The following is a 21388-nucleotide window of genomic DNA, read 5'->3' as shown; positions in this document are numbered from 1 at the left end:
TTCTATTTTTAAGAACTAAATGGTCATTGTGCCAACCTGTTCAAGATCTCTGGCCACTGGAGAAGCAGATCATCACAGGGTAATGCAAGATGTTAGCCCAGATTAGTGGTTGGAAGGGACCCCTTGAAAAGATCATCCAGTCCAACCACCATGCCAGAGCAGGATCACCTAGAGTAGGTCACACAGGAATGCATCCAGGTGGGTTTTGAATGTATCCAGAGCAGGAAACTCAGCAACCTCTCTGGACAGCCTGTACCTGTGCTCTGTCACAGTTTCCTTGTGTTCATGTGGAACCTCCAGTGCTCCAGCTTGCACCTCTAGCCCCTTGTACTCTCATTGGACATCACTGAGAAGAGCCTGGCTCTATCCTCCTGACACTTGCCCTTCACATCTTTACAAACACATATGAGGTCACCTTTCAGTCTCTCTGAGCTAAAGAGACCCAGCTCTGTCAGCCTTCCCTTGTGAAGGTGGTGTTCCATTGCCTTAATCGTCTTTGTGGCTCTTTCAAGCAGTTCCCTGTCCTTGAACTGAGGGGCCCAGAACTGGAATCTTTTCCAGATGTGGCCTCACCAGAGTAGAGGGGGAGTAGAACCTCTATCTACTCACCATGTGCCTTCTAACACACCCCAGGATGTCATTGGCCTTCTTGACCATGAGGGCACATTGCTGGCACTTGGTCATCCTGTCCACTAGGACCCCCAGGTCCCTTTCCCCTGTGCTGCTCTCCAGCAGATCAGTCCCCAACCTGTTCTGGTCCATGGAGTTTTTTCCCAGGTGCAAGACTCTCCGTTTGTCCTTGCATTTCATTAAATTTCTCCCTGCCTAGCTCCAACCTGTCCAGACCTCTGAATGGCAGCACAACCTTCAGGGGGGTCAGCCACTCCTCCCAGTTTTGTGTCATCAGCAAACTTGCTGACAGCGTAGTCTCTGTTCATCCGTGTCCCAGAACTGACCCCTGGGGGACTCCACTAGGTACAGGCCTCCAGCTGGATTTTGTCACACTGACCAGAACTCTTCATTCAATTTGCATCCACCTCACTACCAGATTGTCCAGACCACACCTCCTCAGTTCAGCTGTGAGGATGCTGTGGGAAACTGACTCCAGAGTTGCTGTGGGTGATAACTAGGTGTCTTTGGATGATGGAAGAATGCTGCTAGAACATTTCAGTCTGAACTAGTACTAGTACTTGCCTTACAAATTAACCTTTTGTGATGTTGACCACTACTTGAAATACAGTGATGAAGTAGTCTCATGCATTTATGAACTGAGACTAGGTTGGATCAAGTGTTAGAAGTTTGAGGTTCAGTCAGTTATTCACATTGTGTTTGATGCTGTCCTGTATTCAGAAGCAATTGCAAAACCTCTTGGGGCATGCACTTTATCAGTGCCCCTGTTTGGGGACCTTAAGACTAAGCTAACTAACTTCTAGTTGGAACAGTTTGGAGGTTTCACTGAGTCTTGAAAATGGTACTGGAAAAGAAGGTTGTGAAGTGGAGAAAGGCAGCAGGAATTTAACTGAATGGCTCTTTATGCCCATAGTTCTATTTCTAGAGGCGTCTCTACCCTTCTCCAGGGGTGTGTGCTCCCTGCCTGGGCACTGATGATCAGATGCAGTGACTGAAGAGGCTGGCCAGGGGGAAATTGAAATGATGGTGCAATTTACAGGAGAAACCTGCTGGGCGCATTTTGGGATGACCAAAACCAAACCAAGAGAAACCTCTGGGGGTGGTGCCTGTAAAGTTTAAAGGAGGTGACAGGTTCATTTATCTGTTAAGAGCATCATGTCCATCTTGGTAGCTTTTGTTTAATGCAGCAATGAACTCTCATGGGTTTTATCCCACCAATGGCTTGCCCTGGCATTTGACCAGAGTTAATATGACACTTATTTCTACAAAGAAGTGCAATTTAGAATGATATTTGTTGCTCTCTTGAGTAAATCAGTAGTTATTTTTATGTTCTCTGATAGTCAGCATTTTTATGTCAGCCCCTGGTCACAACAACCCCATGAAGGCTTCAGGGGAGTGGCTGAAGAGCTGCCCAGCAGAGAAGGATCTGGGGTGCTGACTGACAGCTGGCGGAACATGGGCCAATGTGTGTCCAGGTGACCAAGTATCCTGTCCTGGATTGGGAATAGTGTGGCCAGCAGGACCAGGGAAAGTGATTGTCCCCCTGTACTCAGTGCTGGTGAGTACCAGGGTTCAGTTTTGGGATCCTCACTAAAAGAAAGATACTGAAGTGTTGGAGTAGGTCCAGAGAAGGGCAACAAATCTGAAGGGTCTGGAGAACGTGCTGGTGAGGAGCAGCTGAGGGAACTGGGGTGGTTTAGTCTGGAGTAGGGGAGGCTGAGGGGAGACCTTAATGCTCTCTACAACACTGTGAAAAGGGGCTGGAGTGAAGTGGGGTTTGGTCTCTTCTCCCAAGTGACAAGATGAGGAAATGGCCTCAAGTTGCACCAAGGGAGGTTTAGACTGGATATTAGAAGAAATTTCTTGAATGAAAGACTCCCCAGGAAGCTGGCTGAATCCCCATCATTCGAGGTGTTTAAAGAGGCTGAGTTGCGGTGCTGAGGGACATGGTTTAGCCCTGGACTTGGTAGAGTTAGGTAATAGTTGGACTCCATGATCTTAAAGGTCTTCTCCAACCAAAATGATTTTATGATTCCATGGTTTTGGACATGAAAACTAATGATTGTATATTACTGTGATTTGTCTCCTGTGGGTCCAGTTACATTTGCTTAAAATGCTGACATCTGATCTCTACTTGCCCCAGTATGCAAGAGAGATAGGTATGCTGGGTGACAATGGAGTTAATCTAGATCTATTCTAGGAACATCTTCCATAGCTGGCCCAGGACATTTAATTCGTGGTGGTGTACTTAGAGGAGGGTTTGTCGGTCTTAATAACACTTTTATTTGTAAACCTTAATAACCGCAGGTCCATGCTCAACGACACAACATGACTCTACATCACAAGACACTTTGGCCTAGAGGTTCATAGAAAAGTGCACATCAGTTCTCACAGTATCTCTTTTCAAGTCAAACTGTTGGAGAGGTTCTTCCAAGGCACAGGAGAGTCATCAAATGTTTCTTGGTTTGGGTTGTTTTGTTGTTGTTTTGGTTTTGGGGTTTTTTTTTAATAGATTATTGTATCTTCTCTGTACAGTAGGTGGATAAAAGTAATTTCACCTGAAATGAATGTTCTCCCTATGCACAGGCTTTCTTCCTATTCCCAACAAGAAGCTTGGGGTGTGTGTGACTGGAGTGACTCACGTAGTGCTTTCCTACAGCTGGCTGCTCTGCATTGTCCTCTGTAGATTGCACACTGCTGGGGCTTGCTGAAAACGGGCTCGTGTCCCCTCTTCACAAAGAAACACAGAGGCACTGGATGCTTTTTGACTTAAAACGTTTTCTCCTTTTCCTTTTGTGAAAAACAGTAATGGTTAAAAGCAAGATGAGGGTAGAGAAAAGGCAGCAGGCAAAGAATATGAATGGCTTCTTCTGAGAAATGAACAAGCAGAAGCTGCACTGCTTCTTGTGGTGGGAGGGACTGCAGGCTGAAGAGTTGGCAAGGAAGCCGTTGTTGCTTATCAGGCTGTTGTAAAATTTTATTGAGGGCTTTCCTTTGGAATCTGAAGTGAAGAATCCAAATCTGGGCTTAGATTTTTCTTCAGTCAGCTTAAATGCATAGTAGCCTTTAATCTTGACTTGATCAATGTAGTATGCTGGGAAGGAGAAAAACCAAACCCAAATGTTAATCAAACCTGCAGACTTTCTGGCAATGAGGTCAGATTTCAAATTATTTATTAATATATTAGTTAAGTGCAATTCATATAGAACCACAGAATGGTCAGGGTTGGAAAGGACTTCTGGAGATCATCTAGTCTAACCCTCCCTGCTAGAACAGGACCACCCAGAGTAAATCACACACAGGAACACATCCAAGTGGGTTTGGAATCTCTCCAGAGAAGGAGACTCCCCAACCTCTCTGGACGGCCTGTTCCACTGTTCTGCCACCTTCAAAGTGAAGAATTGTTTCCTTCTCTTTACATGGTATCTCCTACGTTCCAGTTTGTGTGCACTGCCCCTTCTTGTGTCACTGGACACCACTGAGAAGAGTCAGTCTCCATCCTCCTGACACCTGTGCATCACTGGTTTTCCAAAAAAAATAATAATTTGGGAGTTTTCTGGACCTATTTGAAAGCTGGATTTGAACACAGTTAGAGATGGGAATCTCATGTCCTGGTGAAAATCCAGGTTCTGCTTTGTACTGACCCCAGATGGGATGACTTGAGGGTAGCAGCTGCTCATCTCTGCCATGAGAGGAGCTTGCCCTGCTCCAACCCCAGCTGCTCAGCCTGGCAGCTCCCATGGCCACGTGTTACACTGCTGCACCCAAGTGTTGGATGAAAATGATTGGTTGAAATCATAAACAGCAATTCATGGGAAGTAAGTATCTCTCCAGTTCATGACTAAGCAGAGACCATGGTCAGGGATATGACCCAGATTAAGCAAGAACATTTTAAATTGAGGAGATCTTCCTGGGAGTTCTATGAAGTGTTGTGGAATCCAAAAATTAAAAAGAATACTATGATGAAGCATGCTTTAAACAACATTTAACAGCTTCCTTTTGTAACTTACTGTTCTTTTATGTGAAATTAGGGTGGGAAGTAACTGGGAAAGAGCACACACTGAAGGGCAATGCTGTGTTTCATCTTGGTGTATAGACTGTAGGCATGCTTGACCATGAGTAAGACCTCGCTCATTATTTTTTTTAACATAGCTCCTAGAGAGGAGAAACTAGGATGTGTAGACTGTCTGGGGTCATGTGCTTTGGAAAGCATTTTAGATGTCTCATGTCCTGGTCAGGAAATTCACAAGTGCTCACCAATACTGTGTGCTGGGATGTGTTGTGTGTCTCATATTGGGTGTGTGGGTCAGGTACTGGGGCCTTTCTGGTATCCTGTGCCTCGCTGATTTCCTTTCACTGTTTGGTTGGAGGAAGAGGGATGGAAGGGGTAAGGTCCCTGCTGCATTTCTCCTACAATGAGCTCTTGCTAAAGATTGTTGCCTTGAATGTTTTTGTTCCCTTCCTCCATTATTCTTTTCAAATTTCCCCTAAAGTGAAGAACTAGATTGTTACAGGTGCCCAGGAGAAAGAAAGTAGAAGAACAGGAACTAGTGACTCCCTTCAACATCAGCTCCTTAAAAATCTTGTGGCCTGCCCTGTTCTTCTCTGTATTCCTCCAGCTTGTGTTTTCCTGTCCAATGACTAGTTCAGCAAACAAGTAAGAAGACTTCCACTTTTCTCTGTAGACTAGAAATCAGAGTTGTTTCTCAGGACCTGTTGGTCTGAAATGCCATCTCCTAACTTCTGAACAACTACTTTGCTTTATATGCATGCCCAGATGGCTTTTCACATGTTTAATCTGGAAACAGCTGTGGCTGCATCTTACATGAGGGGCTTGATGCCATTGCTTTGTGTTGTATCTGCCCTGAGCGTGGCTGCAGAACCAGGCCCCTCAGGGGGGCTGAACACTGATGGCTGGTTCCTGCCTCTCAACCAGAGCTGCTTTTTCTCCCTAGGGCAAGCCCTAGGTGCCTTTTTGAGGAATGCCTGTGTCTAAACTACGCAAATGGCTCCAGGGTCCTTGGATCTATCATATACTTGCCTTTTAAAACCTCTTGTAGGTACTTCTGCAAGTAGTAGTTCCGCAGTTCATCGTTGTCCAAGGACTGGTCATCTATTCCGTTGGCGGTGATGTAAATGTCGATGTCCCCGTAGGTTTCTTTAATCCACCCAAGAACTTTGCGCAGGCCCCAGGGCACCACAGCCAGCCGCGAGGGGGAGCTCAGGCAGGTGATGTCCTGCAGGAACTGAATGTCACGATCAAATTCATACTGGCTCCCGTTCTGAGGCTCATGAATCACAAATCTGGTGGTGAAATGATTCAGCGCATAGAAGTCAGCTGCGCCTTTGACAAGCTGTCTCTCCTCGCTTGTGAAAGACGGCAGCGAAGAGCGCGAGAGGCCTTTCCTGCTTTTGTAGCTGATGTATTCCCTCATGGCGACTGGGTAGTCCCCAGTCTTAAATATGGGGTCAGCAAACCAGCCTATCTCAAACTGAAGAAACCTGTTGGCAGCTTTTGAATGAGATTCAAGGTAGGGGTTGGCCGGTTCAGCCCAGTCGGAATGCAGGGACAGGGACACTTTGCCACGCTGGAAGGGCCGATAGTGCTTATCGTATGTTCTCCAGGCCATGGCATGTGCTAGTAGCAAGTTGTGTGCTGCCCGGTACGTGTCGTTGCTGCTCCTGTTGTAGGCATCGCTCAGCCGGTTCGGCTCGTTTATTGTAATCCAGAGTTTAACCAGATCACCAAGCTCCCGGAAACACAAAGCTGCATAGCCTTCAAAAGCCTGGGCAGTTGTCTGGTTCAACCAGCCTCCTGACTGCAGCAGAGGACCTGGCAGGCCCAGGTGGGCGTGAGTTGGATAATACAAGGTGACCATGGATTGAATGTTGAGTTTCAGTGCTTCACTAATCATGCATCTGTAGTACCTTAAGACTTGTCGGTTGACTGCTGACTGATCTCCGTTGGGTAAAATTAGTGACCAGTCAAGTGCAAACCTGTAATGTGTGACTTTCATTTTCCCTAGCAGGTCAAGCTGCTTTTTAATACTGACAAAATCTGTGCACTGTGCTGGTCGGGTTTTGAGCTTCACCCCTTTAACTTTGTGCAGCAACCCATCTCCAGTGATGTTCCAAAGGTACAGGCTGGAATCACAGAACTGTGGTGAGGAAGCCATGGATTCTGCCTGTGAGAATAAAAACAGGGTGTTGAAAGTGGGGTTTAGTTAAAGGAAGGCCTGTTCGAGGTCTGCATTTTTGCCTGTTTGGCTGTAGGAGTAGTGCTGGATGTCAAAAAGTCCCTATTGGATTTTCTGAGAGGAAGAGGGCTTTGTGCTAGTGGTTGTCTTCCCCATTCTGTTCTTCACCTACAGAAAACATTACAATTGCACTCTATTCAGCTATACTCTGGTTTGTTTTTTTCCCCTGCCACCAGCCTGCACCCATACATTTTTTCCACACAGATGCACCTCCCTTATTTAATTCACACTCTGGATAGGCAAAGAGCAGTTCTGAAGCAGCTGGCAGGAGAGCTGGATGGTAGGAACAAACACTGAGGGGGCAGTATCAGGTAGGCATGGATTACTTTGGTTCGCTGCTGAAGTAAACCTTGTGAAGGTGTAGCAGAGTGTTCTCTGACTGGCAGTCTTATGTAAACAGGACACAGCTTATTGTTAGTTTTATCTTTGCTATTTTCTACTGGTTAACAAGGTTAGCATAAGATACATCCTGCATAACAGGAATTTTTTTCCCATTCCATATTTTTTAAAAACACTTTTCATAGGGTTCATAATGCAATATGAAAATTTAGGAAAGTGAAATACTGGAACAAGTTGTCCAGAGAGGTGGTGAAGGTTCCATCCCTGGAGACATTCAAGGACAAATTTGATGGGGTCCTGAGCAGCCTGATCTTGTTAAAGATGTCCCTGCTCCTTGCAGGGATGTTGGACAAGATGACCTTCAAGGGTCCCTTCCAACCTGATGCATTCTGTGATTCTATGAATATGGTGAAGTGTAAAATAATTAGAGTGGATCTGCATTTTATTTTTAGAGAAAATAGACTTTGCTGTGTATTTCCTCAGAATGATTAACAAAGGAGATAGAAGCTTTGCTTATTTGTTTTTTCCCCTACTATGGTTGTCAGGGAATAACTTAACCTAGGGAGTTTTGTTGTGATTTGCTGAAGCTGATGTTCAATCATGACAAAGTATCCCAGCACTGCCCATAAATATGGTTAGTTTATCAGTCACATTTAAAGTAGAAATAGATACTGTAGGAATCAGTTTGGATAAAAAGATGGTAGGTTCTCTTTTCAAATGTCAGCTGGTGAAAGCCGTATGTGGTGATGTTGGTTATCTTCAACAGTGGTATAAACCTTTATAAAGAACAGTTTATTGCCCATTTGTGCAAGTGGTACTTAGAGCCAGACTCAACCCAGGAGTCTGTTCCTGCTTTGTTTGATAGCTTTACACAAGACCTCAAGCCTGCAGGCAGCTCTGAAGCCACCAGCGTAAACCACCTGTCCCTGCACTGTGCCACACTCTAGGTCATGCTGTCGTATGGTCACACCATACAACACTGGGTTAGGAAACTCCCCTGGTTGAAAAATAACCCAGGAACAATCAGTTAAGGTCAACTCCTTGCTCTGAAATTTCCTGATCTGATGTGCCAGGTGGAGATGCAACTGGAGGGAAAGTGAGGGAGGGCCAGCCATGGAAGGGCTCCTGCAGTGGGGTCTGCTGCTGCAGGAGCAAACCAGCCCTCTGTGACTGGCTCTCTTGAAAACATGTAAAGCAGATAAAACTGAATCCATGCACTTACAACTGAGTTTAGCTTCTGTTTGAAGCCTGCACTAAGATTCCTGAACACAAGGTACTGCAGAGTCACTGAATCATAAAGTGAAGCTGCCAATCGCTCTGCTTCCAGCAATCTTCCTGATAGTTTGCACCTACCTTAAGAACAGACTCAGTGATACCCCAGGAGAAGTCACAGGAGAACTGAGCTTGCAAGCTTGGGGTAGACTCCTTTGGGAAGAAGCCATTTTCTCTTATGATTTGTTTGTAGTAAAGTGCAGATGACTTGGGGATCCTTTCCTTTTTTTCACTTTTGAGGTCTACATAAAATAATCCACGCCTGATGTTGTCAGCATGTTGCCATTCAAAGCCATCCAGGAGTGACCAGGCAGTGTAGCCAAACACATCTACGTTGTCATATTTAATAGCTGTGTAAGAGACAGTAAGTCCATTAGTCTCACATTAAGCACTCTTAACATACATAAGATTTACTCACTTTGAAACTCTGAGTTTTCTCACCACTCACCAGGTTATTGGCTCATTGTAACTCACTGCAAAACCATGACAGACATTCAATACATTTTAGTCTCTTTATTCATTAATATATGTGTATGTATTAGTTTCTGACTCAGTTTTGCACTTAGTTTTAAAATCAAACACAGGTGTTGGACTTTAGCTTTCTGAGACAGGGACTATGTTTTTTTTTCTGTGCTTGTACAGTACCTAGCACCAGTAGATCTTGATCCACAACTTGTACTCATGCAGTATTAATAATTAACTCTGTTGCCATTATCTCTTTCCAAAACCAAAATTAAATCATGACAGAGCTAAATATCAAATGATCTTTAAAAGCTCTCAGTATATCCAGCAACTAAGTTGTGTACAAACCTTGTAAGACCTTATTAATGAAGTTTTTCATCATGTAGATGGCTGTGGTGTCATCTGTTTTCACGTGGCTGTCCGTGAACCAGCCATTCTCTGCAATCAGGATGCGAGGACTGTTGTATTCCAGTTTAATCCAGTTCAGTACTTCCCTCAAATTGAGTGACAAATTTTGTCCCAGTTTTGGTAGAGTGCTTGGAGGTTTGAAGTTATTAGGACCAAAGGAGAAGGCAAAGAAGTCAGCTGTTCCCTTGATGTAGTTTTTCTCATCCTCCGTAAAGCGTGGCAAAAACGAGAATTCGTTTTTCAGTTCTTCTGGATAATCTCCATCACCATGGATGGGTTTAGCAAACCATCCAAGGACTCTCTCCATTGACTGCTGACACTTAGAGATGTCCAAAGCATCATCTGATTTGTTGGGTTCAATCCAGTGGGATCCCAATACTATGGATATCATCCCCTTCTGGTGTGGCTCAAAGTGTTTTTTGTAGCTGTGCCAAACTCTTGCATGAGCCTGGTGAGAAAAAAATAGCATTAAATGGTAACTCAAATCAATCCCTGTGTGCATCAGCAGCTAGACTGGCAGGTAGCTGCATCTGATTCTCTGCAGACTTCTGTTCCTGTGATACATTAGGGCTGTGACTTTTGGCCTTTTAACACAGGTCTGAATTTCACAATAGCTCCCAACAAGGCTATGAGGAGCTGTTATGTGGACACTTTGGGACTCAAAAGCTGTTCCTGATAGGATTTGTGATATAGACAGGCCCACCTAGGTCTTGCTTTGTCAAGCAGTGACTCATGGGACAGTTAAAATTTTAAGCCCTCTTTAGAATTGTTCCATAAATTGTGTATTTCAAATGTCAGTGTTGGCCCTGTGCTATGGAGATTACCTGGATTTACTCTCATCAAACCACATCCACCCCATCCCTCTTCTTGGGATACACTTCCATCTGTCTCAGTCTGGCCTCATCATATGAGTAAATGTTCAACTTTTGGTGTTTGCGCAGTCCCTAAATGTAAAAACTTGGAGAAAGGACCCAGCTGCAAAGCTTGATTCAGGGCCCCAGCCCTGGAGGTGTTTAAAACCAGGCTGGATGAGGCTCTGGCCAGCCTGATCTAGTGTGGGGTGTCCCTGCCCGTGGCAGGGGGGTTGGAACTAGATGATCCTTGTGGTCCCTTCCAACCCTGACTGATTCTATGATTCTATGAAATGTTGGTTTCACAGTTCTGTGTGAAAATTTTTATCCAGAAATTTAATTCCTTTGTTCTTTGAAGCTGCTGTAATAGTATCTTTTTCTGACAGCCCATAAACAGCACAGAATGAAGCATATTCTAATAAAGGTTTATTCTAATATTCATTTTAAGCAGAGAGCAACCACTTTGGTTTTAAAAGGAAATTTGGCAGCAGTATCTCATAAGATCTGTTAGGTATGGCTTGTTTTAGTACCATAACCTGCCAAATATTAACTGCCTTAGGACAGAGAGAAGTTTTACTATCCATAGAATCATTTTGTTTGGAAAAAAATCCTTTAAGATCATTGAGTCCAACCATTCTCTAACTACCAAGTTTGGTGCTAAACCATGTCCCTTAGCACCACATCTCTGAATCAAGTTAGTCACAATCAATGCCTATCACATCTAAATTTCTTTTTTTGTGATTATCTTCCTGTTTAAGAAAGGTTAATGTTGTCACCTTCCTTAGGTAACAGAATACAGAAGTCAAAATAACCCTCCCAAAAATAAAGAGTACATGGGAGACTGAGGAACCACTCGCATCATCAGTCACACAGAGGGTCACTCTGGACTGCAATGTGAATCACAACAGAGAATCACAGTCATTAAGGTCCAGCCTAAGCTCATCAGGTCCAACCATCAACCCAATACCACTATCCCCACTAAACCATGTCCCAAAGTGCCACATCTACACCTCCAGGGATGGTAACTCCACCACTTCCCTGAGCAGCCCGTTCCAATGCCTGACACACATGGAGGGAGCTGATCTCTGCCAGCTGAGGAGTTGTCAAATAACTCAGGGTTTACCTTATCCCTGAAGTGTTGCTTTATGCTCTTAAGCTGGAGAGAAAACAAGTGTTTGCACCCAGAAAAAAAACCACTGAGCAGCATTGTGAAACGCTTCGAGTGTCCAGTTAGTCTAACATTGTTCCCAAGCCAAACAGCATGGCTTACCTTGGACAGTAACTTCAGTTTATCTAGAAACACACAGCCTTGATAGTTTAAAAAACCAAAGGACCTGATGTCAGGTAGATGTTTGGTTAAGGCCAGGGGGTACCGAAGAATGACAGTTTGTGAAATTTTGTGTATCAGTTGTTTATGGTTTCTAAGGTCATGCTCGTAACGTTTGCTCAAGGTCTGTCTCTGAAAGTGCTGATAAAGTAACATTAACCTTTGAAATGCAGCTTCTGTAGCTGAAGGGGGAAGGCAGCAAAATTACACTTGGGAGGCAAACTGCAAGAGGCAGTTATAAATATTATAAAATGGCTTTCTTACCACTCTCATCATCACTGTCCTTTCCTGAAGGTCTAGCCTGGGGTGGCTGCTGGGGCCAGGCTTGCTCTTCTTCTCTGCCTCTAGTGATTTCTCACCTGATTAATATATTTCTTTTTTGACAAACACAGGCTACTAACACCACCATTTATTGCAAGGTAGATGCTTGTGTTGGCTCAAGGCAGCACAGTGCCAAGCAGCAAGACATCAGTACCAGCTAAAGCTTAGCAATCACACATTTTAGGTGAAGTGGAGAAAGATGGCTTTGCCAAACCCCAACTGAATAGAATGCAGTATTGACAAGTAAAAAACAGTGAGGGACAACTCATTATATTCATACACATCTTCAAGGGATTGGTGAGATTCAGATTGGATGTTAGGAAGAAGATCTTCACCATGAGGGTGGTGAAACACTGCAACAGGTTGCCCAGGGAGGTGGTAAAAGCCTCATCCCTGGAGGTTTTTAAGGCCAGGCTGGATGGGACTCTGAGCAACCTGATCTACTGTGAGGTGTCCCTGTCCATGGCAGTGGGGTTGGAACTAGATGATCCTTGAAGTCCTTTCCAATCCTGACAATTCTATCATTAGAAGAAAGTCAAGTTGCCACTAAAAATATTAAGAAAACACTGAGAAAATGCAGTAAGAGGTATTCTCCAGGAGCAGACCTCAGGTACAAATATGCACATTTAATATGAGTCAGGGTACACAAATTCATGTGTCACTGATCTCTCACTGAGGGTTACCTCTACTGAAAAAAAAAAAGCAAGTCATTTGCCTATCCTGAGGGTTTTTACGCAATAGCATTTGCTTGCCTACAGTTCTGGTTTGAGTTGTTAATTATCTGTGAAGCACCTTAATATTCTCAGATGGAAGGCATTTGGTAAGTGCAAATGACTTTTGATGGAACCAACTGATTAGTATACTTCATTTTGTAAGACCAGGTATGAAACATCAGTTGAACAGCTGTATCATACATCTGTGTGCTATTTGGAGTAAATCTTGACTGATATTTTTTTGTTGTTGTTGTTTTGTTTTCAGTTAGAGTCTAATCCCTAATCTTTCACTTTCCTCGTTAGATCAAGGACAAATGTCAAGGCTAAGTACACAGTGAAAGCAGGATCAATAGGGTGTATTTATTCTAGATATGTATGACACATTAATTTCAGCATATTCTCCTGGGTTTAATTGAGAAGTGTTTTTCCATAGATTTGAAAGTCACAGAGTGCTAAGGCAGTTAGTATAAAATCTGTAGAAAGAATAGCTAAGTCAATTTCATAGAATCAAGGCAATGTTGTTTTCCTCTCTGCTTGAAATATTCCCATACTCCGTCAGTCTCTAACCCTCTGAGTTATCATGTACATAGACAACAAGTTTACTGCTGAAAGACCAATACACTCAAATTCTTAAGGTATGTTAAGGTTAACCAATTTTCCTTCACTATCTCAGTAATGAGCACATAATGTCAGGGGTATATGGAGTTATTTTAGTGTGCTGGAGAGCAAGGGCATTTAGGAAAATGAGAGCTTAAAAATGCTAAAAATAATTTCTGGGTTTGTGTTTATCTGTTTGGTTTTTAAACCACAAAGAGCTAGAATACAGAGTTTGATGAAGATTGATCACTTCAGAAGAAGGGCAGATGTGTGTGGCTTATTTGGAGAGTGGCTTATTTGGAGAGTGAACTTCAGTTCAAGCCCTTTTGGTCTCTGATAAAGATGCCATGTAGTCAGTAAGAGCTAAAGTCCTTACTTTGCCAGTTGACTCCGGAGCTTAATCCTTGTGAAGGAAAAAAAGGGCTCTTGAAATGTAGGCAACTAAATTTCTTCCTTTGAAGGACTGAGGCTTTGCTGTCATCTTTGTTGTATGCTAACCACTTTGCATTTGGTTTGGTTTTCTGATGATTGCCAAGAAGTGTAAGAAAGCTAACCTGAAAATAACAAATCATACACAAAAGTGTGAATCGGTGCTGAATGTTACATCACCACTGATGGCTACTATGGTTCAAAAAACCTCCCAGCAGAGACACTGACAAGCATAGACAATTCTGCTATCTACCCTAGAGCTCTAGAGTTGTACTTGATGGATTTCTGTCCTCCTCCTGTAAGAACATGGGCACCAGTGTAGCTTCATCTGGAAAGGAAGCCCCGTTGAAGGAAGGGAAGAAAGTGTCTGGTTGGATGTAAATATAGGAATTATCCCCTATTAATTCAATAGAAATTTGGTTTTAAAAAGACTGAACTATGGGACTTCTCTGGGACATGCTCTTGTAAATATCCCAAAGGCAATGTTGTCCACAGATTGATCCTGGCACAGTGAGAGCTACCAAATAGCTGAGAGTGACACAGCTGGGCACAGAGGGGAACTTGACGTGATGGAGCCACTGTGTCTGAAAGGGAATTTATTGTCATTTCCCAGTATGTGATACAGAATAAGAGAATGGACTAGCTTGGAAGGGACCTCTTGAAGTCACCTAGTTCCAACCCCACTGCAGTAATCAGGAACATCCCCAACTAGATCAGGTTTGTAAGAACCCCTTCAAGCCTGACCTTTAATGTCAGGAATGGGGCCTCCACCACCTTCCTGGGCAACCTATGACAGTGTTCCACCACCCTCATAGTAAAGAACTTCTTCCTCATGTCCAAATATGAAGGTGTGTCCATGAAGAAAGTTTTAGGGAGATCCTATTCTGACAACTTTTTCCTGGGCTTTTCTGCCAGATGGAAAGGAGTGTGAATTATCTTTAACAGAGGCAAAAAAGGGCCCTTTCCTGACAGTAAGTAGCAAAGATAGAACTGCCTGGAGGGCAGAGGACAGAAAGAAGACAGCTTGGCCTGCAGTTTGTGATCTTGACAAATCTACATTTAAGTGTAAAAGTACATAACTAGATCCTAGGTTACTAGATAATAGTAATAATGCTTCAGTTACATTATCTCGGTCAGCCCCAGCCGCTGTGATTAATTTGTGTACTCTTAAGGAATCAAAGCCATCTAATTTTTCTGTGTGCTGTTTTTTCCTCCTCTGCCTCAGAATGACAGCTGCCTCAGGAGCAAGCTCCTATCTTCTGGATCTTCCTTGACATCTCATTCAAGTATTTAATGGCAAGTGACATGTTATCATTTATTGTTTTACAGTGTTGCTTTTGTGAAGTACAGCAATGAAGAAAAAGAGATATGCTTTTGATGGCCATTCTCCATCTGGTATAGGACTATGCATGCTCCTCATGTTTGTATCTAGCTCACTTAAAAGGATGCAAGACACAGAAGGCAAACACAGGTAGTAGATGATACAGCATCTGCAATGCTAGCCAGTACCATAAAGATCTGAGGCTTGATGAAGATAGGACAATCCTACTTTTGTTCAAAAGCCTTAATAAGAGAAGAGAAAACTGAGCGGGGGGTCTTATCATTGCTGATCAATACTTAAAGGGTGGGGTCAGGAGGATGGGGCCAGTACTTTTTCAGTGCTGCCCAGTGACAGGACAGGAGATAATGGGCATAAACCTGAACATAGAAAGTTCCATCTAAACATGAGGAGGAACTTCTTTATGGTGAGGGTGGTGGAGTACTGGAAGAGGCTGCCCAGAGAGGTGGTGGAATCTCCATCTCTGGAATCATTCAAAACTTGCTTTGATGCTGTCCTATGCAATCTGCTCTAGGTCAAATTGCTCCAGAGGTCCCTCCCAACCTCTACCATTCTGTGATTAGCTACCTAATTGCCTACCTGAATTCATTCACGGAAGAGATACTTCTAAAATGTGTGGACTTTTCCCTTAAGACAGCCAATTACTTCAGTCTTAACCACCTCAATGTTGGATTTCTTTAGTCTTCTAAAATTGATAGTTTAAACCTAAGAGAAATTTCTTCAGTCCTCTTTTAGAGACACAAAAATCTCTGGCAATTTTCCAACTGTTCTTACAATGGAACAATCCAAAGTCCAAAATAGCAGAGGTTTATGGTTTGTTATGTTGTTGTTGTGATTCTGCAGAGGTTAGCTTCAATTCATGACTGACACAGCACAGAAAATATCTCCTTTAGGTACTTCATGACTGGCATAGCAAAGAAAAGGTCTCCTTTAGATTAGTGGTGATTAATTCTCACAACACTGCAGCAGTGCACTGGTAAATGAAATGAAAAGTAGGACTCATGAGACAGCCTTGTTTAGGTATCACAAAATGGCTTGAGAATGATGACTCAACAATTTGCTATGTAACTGAGTGGTGACCAGATTGGTTTCTTTTGAGCGTTACAGACCTGTTTTTCCTGCTCAGCATATTCCATGGGTGTACCTGGTAATGTACAGAGGGTGGCATGAAGAATATTGCCTTTCAACAGCCTGTCCAAAAATGAAGCTTTGACATGGACAAAAATGTGGCTCTTCCTACAGCCACTGACGTAAATGGGAATCTTGTTAACACCTGGCTCCTCAAGAGCTTCTACTCCACCTCTACCCGTGAGCATCAAACTCCAGTTCCTCAAATACATTACTACAAATTTGAGATTCCTAATAGATGTAAAACCCTCAGAAATTACAGTATCACAGTATGTTGGAGGTTGGAAGGGACCTCAAGATATCATAGGGTGCAACCCCCCTGCCAAAGCAGGATCACTTAGGGTAGTCTGCACAGGAATGCATCCAGGTGGGTTTTGAAAGTCTCCAGAGAAGGAGGTAAATTCTAGTGTGTCACAGGAGAGAACTACTAAAACACTAGGTAGTTCATGGGGCTGGAAGAAAGATACAAGAAAACAATTTCTGCCCCAAAATAAGAAAAGAATAGTTTAATGGGTTGTGTGTTGCTGAAAGTCTCATTAACTCCTTCCTTTAAGGGATTTATTTTATATTCAGGTTCACAGACTGTAAAGCTAGAATGAACTGTTGGATCAAGTCTGTAATTTAAATACTATTGACCAAGGAACTTAGGTGTTTGGCTTCATGGAACTCTTCAGCAGAGGCACTGCTCTCAATGTGCTGTGTGCTGCTGACACGGATCTCAACAGAGCTGGAAAACACAGAGGCTGCATGGTTGGTAACCTGGATTTGATCATGCCACTCAGAAATGCAGGCAAGCAGTGCTGCAAACTTACATTGTGTCTTTTCCATGTAGTATATCAAATATGTTTTAGATAATAGTTGAAAATCAGAAGAATGAGTGAGCATCAGTCCTCTTTGAGATCATAGTATCATAGTATCAGTCAGGGTTGGAAGGGACCACAAGGATCATCTAGTTCCAAGCCCCCTATACAGCCCACACTAGATCAGGCTGGCCAGAGCCTCATCCAGCCTGGTGGATGCTTCACAAATCTCTACCGTTAAATCATTCTTCTGCTAAATCTGATGTCAGTGATTCAGGGTGCTCAATGACTTTTCTGTGAGTACAACTTCTATGTACTGCAGTAGGAATTCACTGAAAAAGGAGGTTCTGCAGGTTCAATCCCAGAAGCAAATGCAAGAAACAGACATGATCAGTCACAGACTATTTTTAAGTGGCCTCACAATTAATTTTTCTCCACATGTGTACTTCTTTCTGTAGGACAAATATGTTCAGATGTATGTGTTAATTATATTTATAATGTATGGGAGGTAGTAGAAAAATTCTCTTTGTGACAGCTAGGAATAGTTTGAGCAGAGGGAATTACAGTGGCTGCTCTAGCAGGGACGGGAGAGCTCTGTAAAGTACTTTAGGCACTACAGAGTTAAAAAATGCTGTACTGATATTGTTGATTCGTGTGTTAAACTGCTGTTACTGGAAATTGTTTTCAGTTATAGCAGAAGGAAACAAGAATATAAGCTCCTAAGCATAGGAACTAATCACTCTGTACAATGAAACTGATCATCAGTGAGAGGAAATGCTGTAAACTCTGCATGCTGTTGGGAATATCATGAGCAACATCTCCACTTTTTCCTTAAAAAATATGACTCACTTCAGTCTTCTCTTTTTGTCCTTTCCCAGAAAAGAACACCATGAACTTAGGACCCAGTACTGCAGCTGTTGATCATGGGATCAAGCCTTTGGGATGTGTAATCCAGTAGAAGACAGCTGGTAAGTAAGAGTGACGTAAAAACTACAATGCTGAAAGCATCATGGAAAGAATGTAATTCTGAAACTCTCAAATGCTGAAGAGGATCTTTGTTTTCTTCCAAAGCCAAGAACTGATGACCTTGTGAGTTCAGTCATAAACATTTTGCAACATGATCTTACCAAGCTAGAGCTAATCATGCTTATCTATACATAGTCTCCTGCTGGTAGAACTGATCTAACAGGCAAATAAATTTCATGTGAACTGACAGAATGGTCCCTTCAGTGTAGCAGAATGAATGGTCATGTCAGTGTGTTTAACTAAGTGGAAAGAATAAAGAAGGAAAATCATGCTCTTCAATAGCCAGTTTTGTAGGCAAGCCCTAATTTAAATAAAATATTAATCAAACACTTTAAAACAAGCAATTAGTGAGTCAGCTGTTGTGAAAACAACAATAAAAACATCATAAGGGTTAGAAAAAAAAAGAGAGACAACCATAGCTAAGGGTGTTTCCACATCCCTTGATCTTGTTTAGCACATTGATTACATGATTGATTCCTCCCATCATTTCCCATGGCAGTGCAAGATCAATTTGTAAAATCTGACTGTACTGTACCTTGATCAAGTTGTGTCCTACAGAGTAGACAGTTGCTCTTTCCCCTCTCTCTCCAGGAGCATGAATACCTGTGCCATACCCGTGCCAAGCAACTACATATGGATTGTGGATTGTAATCCAGTACTTGACACGATCCCCAAAGGTCTGGAAGCAAAAGGTGGCATACTCATTGAAGATATCAATCAGTGATTCGTTTTGCCATCCCCCATATTTGTCTTGCAGCATCAAGGGTAGGTCCCAGTGGTACAATGTGACCATGGGGTCAATGTTTCTGTAGAGCAGAGAGTCAATAAGGGTGTTATAATACTGGAGTCCTTTTTCATTGGGAGCTGCTACCACTCCAGTGGGAAAAAGCCTTGACCATGAAATTGAAAACTGGTAAAAAGTGACTCCCAAAAAATCCAGAGCAGACAAATCTTTGTCCAACAAAGTGTAACTGTCACTGGAAGCGTCTGTGCCGTGAACATCCCTGAACTCTGAGTGGATGAAGCGGTCCCAGATGGAGGAGCCTCTCCCGTCTTTCCTCCAGCTGCCTTCCACCTGGAAAGCCCCTGTCCCTATACCCCAGAGAAAGTCTTTGGGGAAAGTGTCATACAGAAACATCTGTGTTTCACTCACAGGGCTGAAGTGGGGGTCCTTTTTCCACACAGATCTTCCCTCTCCAGCAAGCCCAGTAGCTGTCCTTACGAAGACTAATGTCCAAAAAGCAACGATTCTCTTCCATCTCTGGCCACACATTGTGCTGGTTTACAGCACCGGGGTTAAATGTCAGATTTCTTGCGCTGATGCTGAGAAAAATCCATTTATCCACTGCAGTCCCTGCTCTGGAGATCGTCTTCTTCATTTGCCACCAACTGCTGGAGTGTGTTATCAAAGCCTGACTAAAAGCTTGTGATCGTAAAAGCCCTGTCAATGATTAGCCTGAACTGTGAGATCTAGAACGAGTCAGAGAACGGCGTCATTTTTAGGGAGGTGGCCTTTGTGTGACCACTGAGATACCTAGCTGGCTGCTTGCTGCAGGAAAGGAGGTTGCCTGAGCAATATAAGTGCTAGTAACTCATTGATGATGATATAAAGGTCTGTCATTTGGGTGGGTGAATTGAGGTGACAAGAAGGTTCTAAGAGGCTATCATGGCCTTTATTCCTTGTGCAGCTACAGTTTGAAACATGGCAGAAATATAATTCAGACTACAGAGTCTCCAATTAAGAAGTGATTTGTAGGGCATCAGGTAGTGATAGGACTAGGGGAAATGGAGCAAAAATAGAAATGGGTAGATTCAGATTGGATGCTAGAAAGAAATTCTTCACCATGAGGGTGGTGAGATCACTGGAACAGGTTGCCCAGGGAGGTGGCAGAAGCCTCATCCCTGGAGGTTTTTAAGGCCAGGCTGGATGTGGCTGTGAGCAACCTGATCTAGTGCAAGGTGTCTCTGCCCATGGCAGGGGGTTTGGATCTGGATGATCCTTGAGTTCCCTTACAACCCTATGATTTATCCTGTCTCTCTAATCAGTTGCCTGAAAGGGCAGGGTATCATTCCTCAGTCCTGCCCTGCTCAAGCATCCTACTTCTGCTGAAAAATTCACCCTGGACTCATGGGAAATGTTTCTGTGGACAAGAGATAGACACACATCCCACTAAGTATAAAAAGGCAAAGCAAGACAGGACTTCTTCCAAATACATGGAACTGATTTTCTACCCTATATACAAGACTCCAGTACAGCTCTAGCAGGGCCCTGTTCCAGTCCTTGAGCAATTTCTCTGGATTTCTTCAAATAAATACAATTAGCAAAGATATTTAGCCCTGAAAGATGCTATTTCAGTATTGATTGATTTAACAATCTTGGTGTACACAGCTGGAGCATCAGTACAGTGGGTATTTTACAGAGCAGTTACACTATAGAACTTCAGCTTTTTACATATTTCAAATGACAGCAAAACTACCTTTGTGGACATACAGGCTATTTGCTCAGCACAGTAAGAGTAAGGCTTGCCACTTTTGCTTGGCTTGAGTTACAGTAATCTAAAGATGTACCCACACAAAGACTGAAGAGAGATATCCACACAGCTGCTGAAGGGATGTGCAGAACAGTCCAGAAGGACTGCTGGGCTGCTGCTTTACTGCTCCTGCTACCTCTTGAGAGCATGCTTGCAGCACTGTATAATGCCATGGAGACATACCTTTACCTTTTGTTTAATAGCAATGCTGGATAATCAACATAGGATGGAAGGCATTTTATATATTTCTTTTTAAGATAAACCACAAAACCTCTAAGCATGTTTGTAAGCAGCACCTTTACAAGAAACAGTGTCACTACAGGTGAAGGAGAAAGCTCCCACTGACATGCTCTGCACTGTAGATCTCAGCTGGTGGGGTAGCTGTGCATCTAATGTGAATCTCTCCCACATAAAAAGTGCAGCACTCCTTCACCTCTCTGAAGTAACTGATCTATGTTTTTCAGCCAAGATCCTGTCAAGGACAGCTTGGGAAAGAGAAGAGTAAATAGGGACTTGGAGGATGGCAGAGCACTGACTGCAACAGGCTGCCCGGGAAGTTTGTGGAGTTTCCATCTCTAGAGGCATTCCAAACCTGCCTGGATGTGTTCCTGTGTGGTTTACTCTGGGTGATCTTGCTTGAGAAGTAGGGTTGGACTAGGTGACCTTCACGGGTCCTTTCCAACTCCTATCACGCTGTGATTCTGTGACTGCACAAATTGGTGTATAGTACATACAAACATGCTCCCTTTTTATTCTATGGATTAGCATTTTAACATGCTATTTTGCATCGTTATTGCACAAATATAATCTTTCTATTCTAAAATTTTTAAACTTTGATTGTACTCACTGAAAGAAAACTTCGTTATGGATGCCACTATACTTCTAAAGCAGCTTAGTAACCATGACTAGCAGATGCTTGAGCTGAAAATATCCAGGACAGCTCAGTAATACTGTGGCA

The 21388-nt window shown here is 43.2% G+C and overlaps 1 protein-coding gene across 1 annotated transcript; it reads right to left on the bottom strand.

Annotated features, from left to right (window-relative positions):
• Window positions 1–70: 70 nt before the first annotated feature.
• KLB (klotho beta) lies at window positions 71–19298 on the bottom strand. Its single transcript, XM_068137578.1, has 5 exons — window positions 18435–19298; window positions 9309–9816; window positions 8580–8848; window positions 5672–6815; window positions 71–3724 (listed from the first exon to the last, which is right to left on the bottom strand). Exons 1-5 carry the CDS (start codon window positions 19170–19172, stop codon window positions 3363–3365), a joined length of 3021 nt encoding a protein of 1006 aa, XP_067993679.1. The 5' UTR covers window positions 19173–19298; the 3' UTR covers window positions 71–3362.
• Between the last annotated feature and the right edge of the window lie 2090 nt (window positions 19299–21388).

This window comes from Melanerpes formicivorus, unplaced genomic scaffold (genome assembly GCF_026170545.1).
Source record: "Melanerpes formicivorus ecotype bairdi unplaced genomic scaffold, bMelFor1.0.p_v2 SCAF_4, whole genome shotgun sequence".
In the NCBI taxonomy this organism is placed as follows: domain Eukaryota; kingdom Metazoa; phylum Chordata; class Aves; order Piciformes; family Picidae; genus Melanerpes; species Melanerpes formicivorus.
The sequence above is the reverse complement of the archived record's forward strand: the minus strand, read 5'-3'. Positions and strand labels throughout refer to the sequence as shown.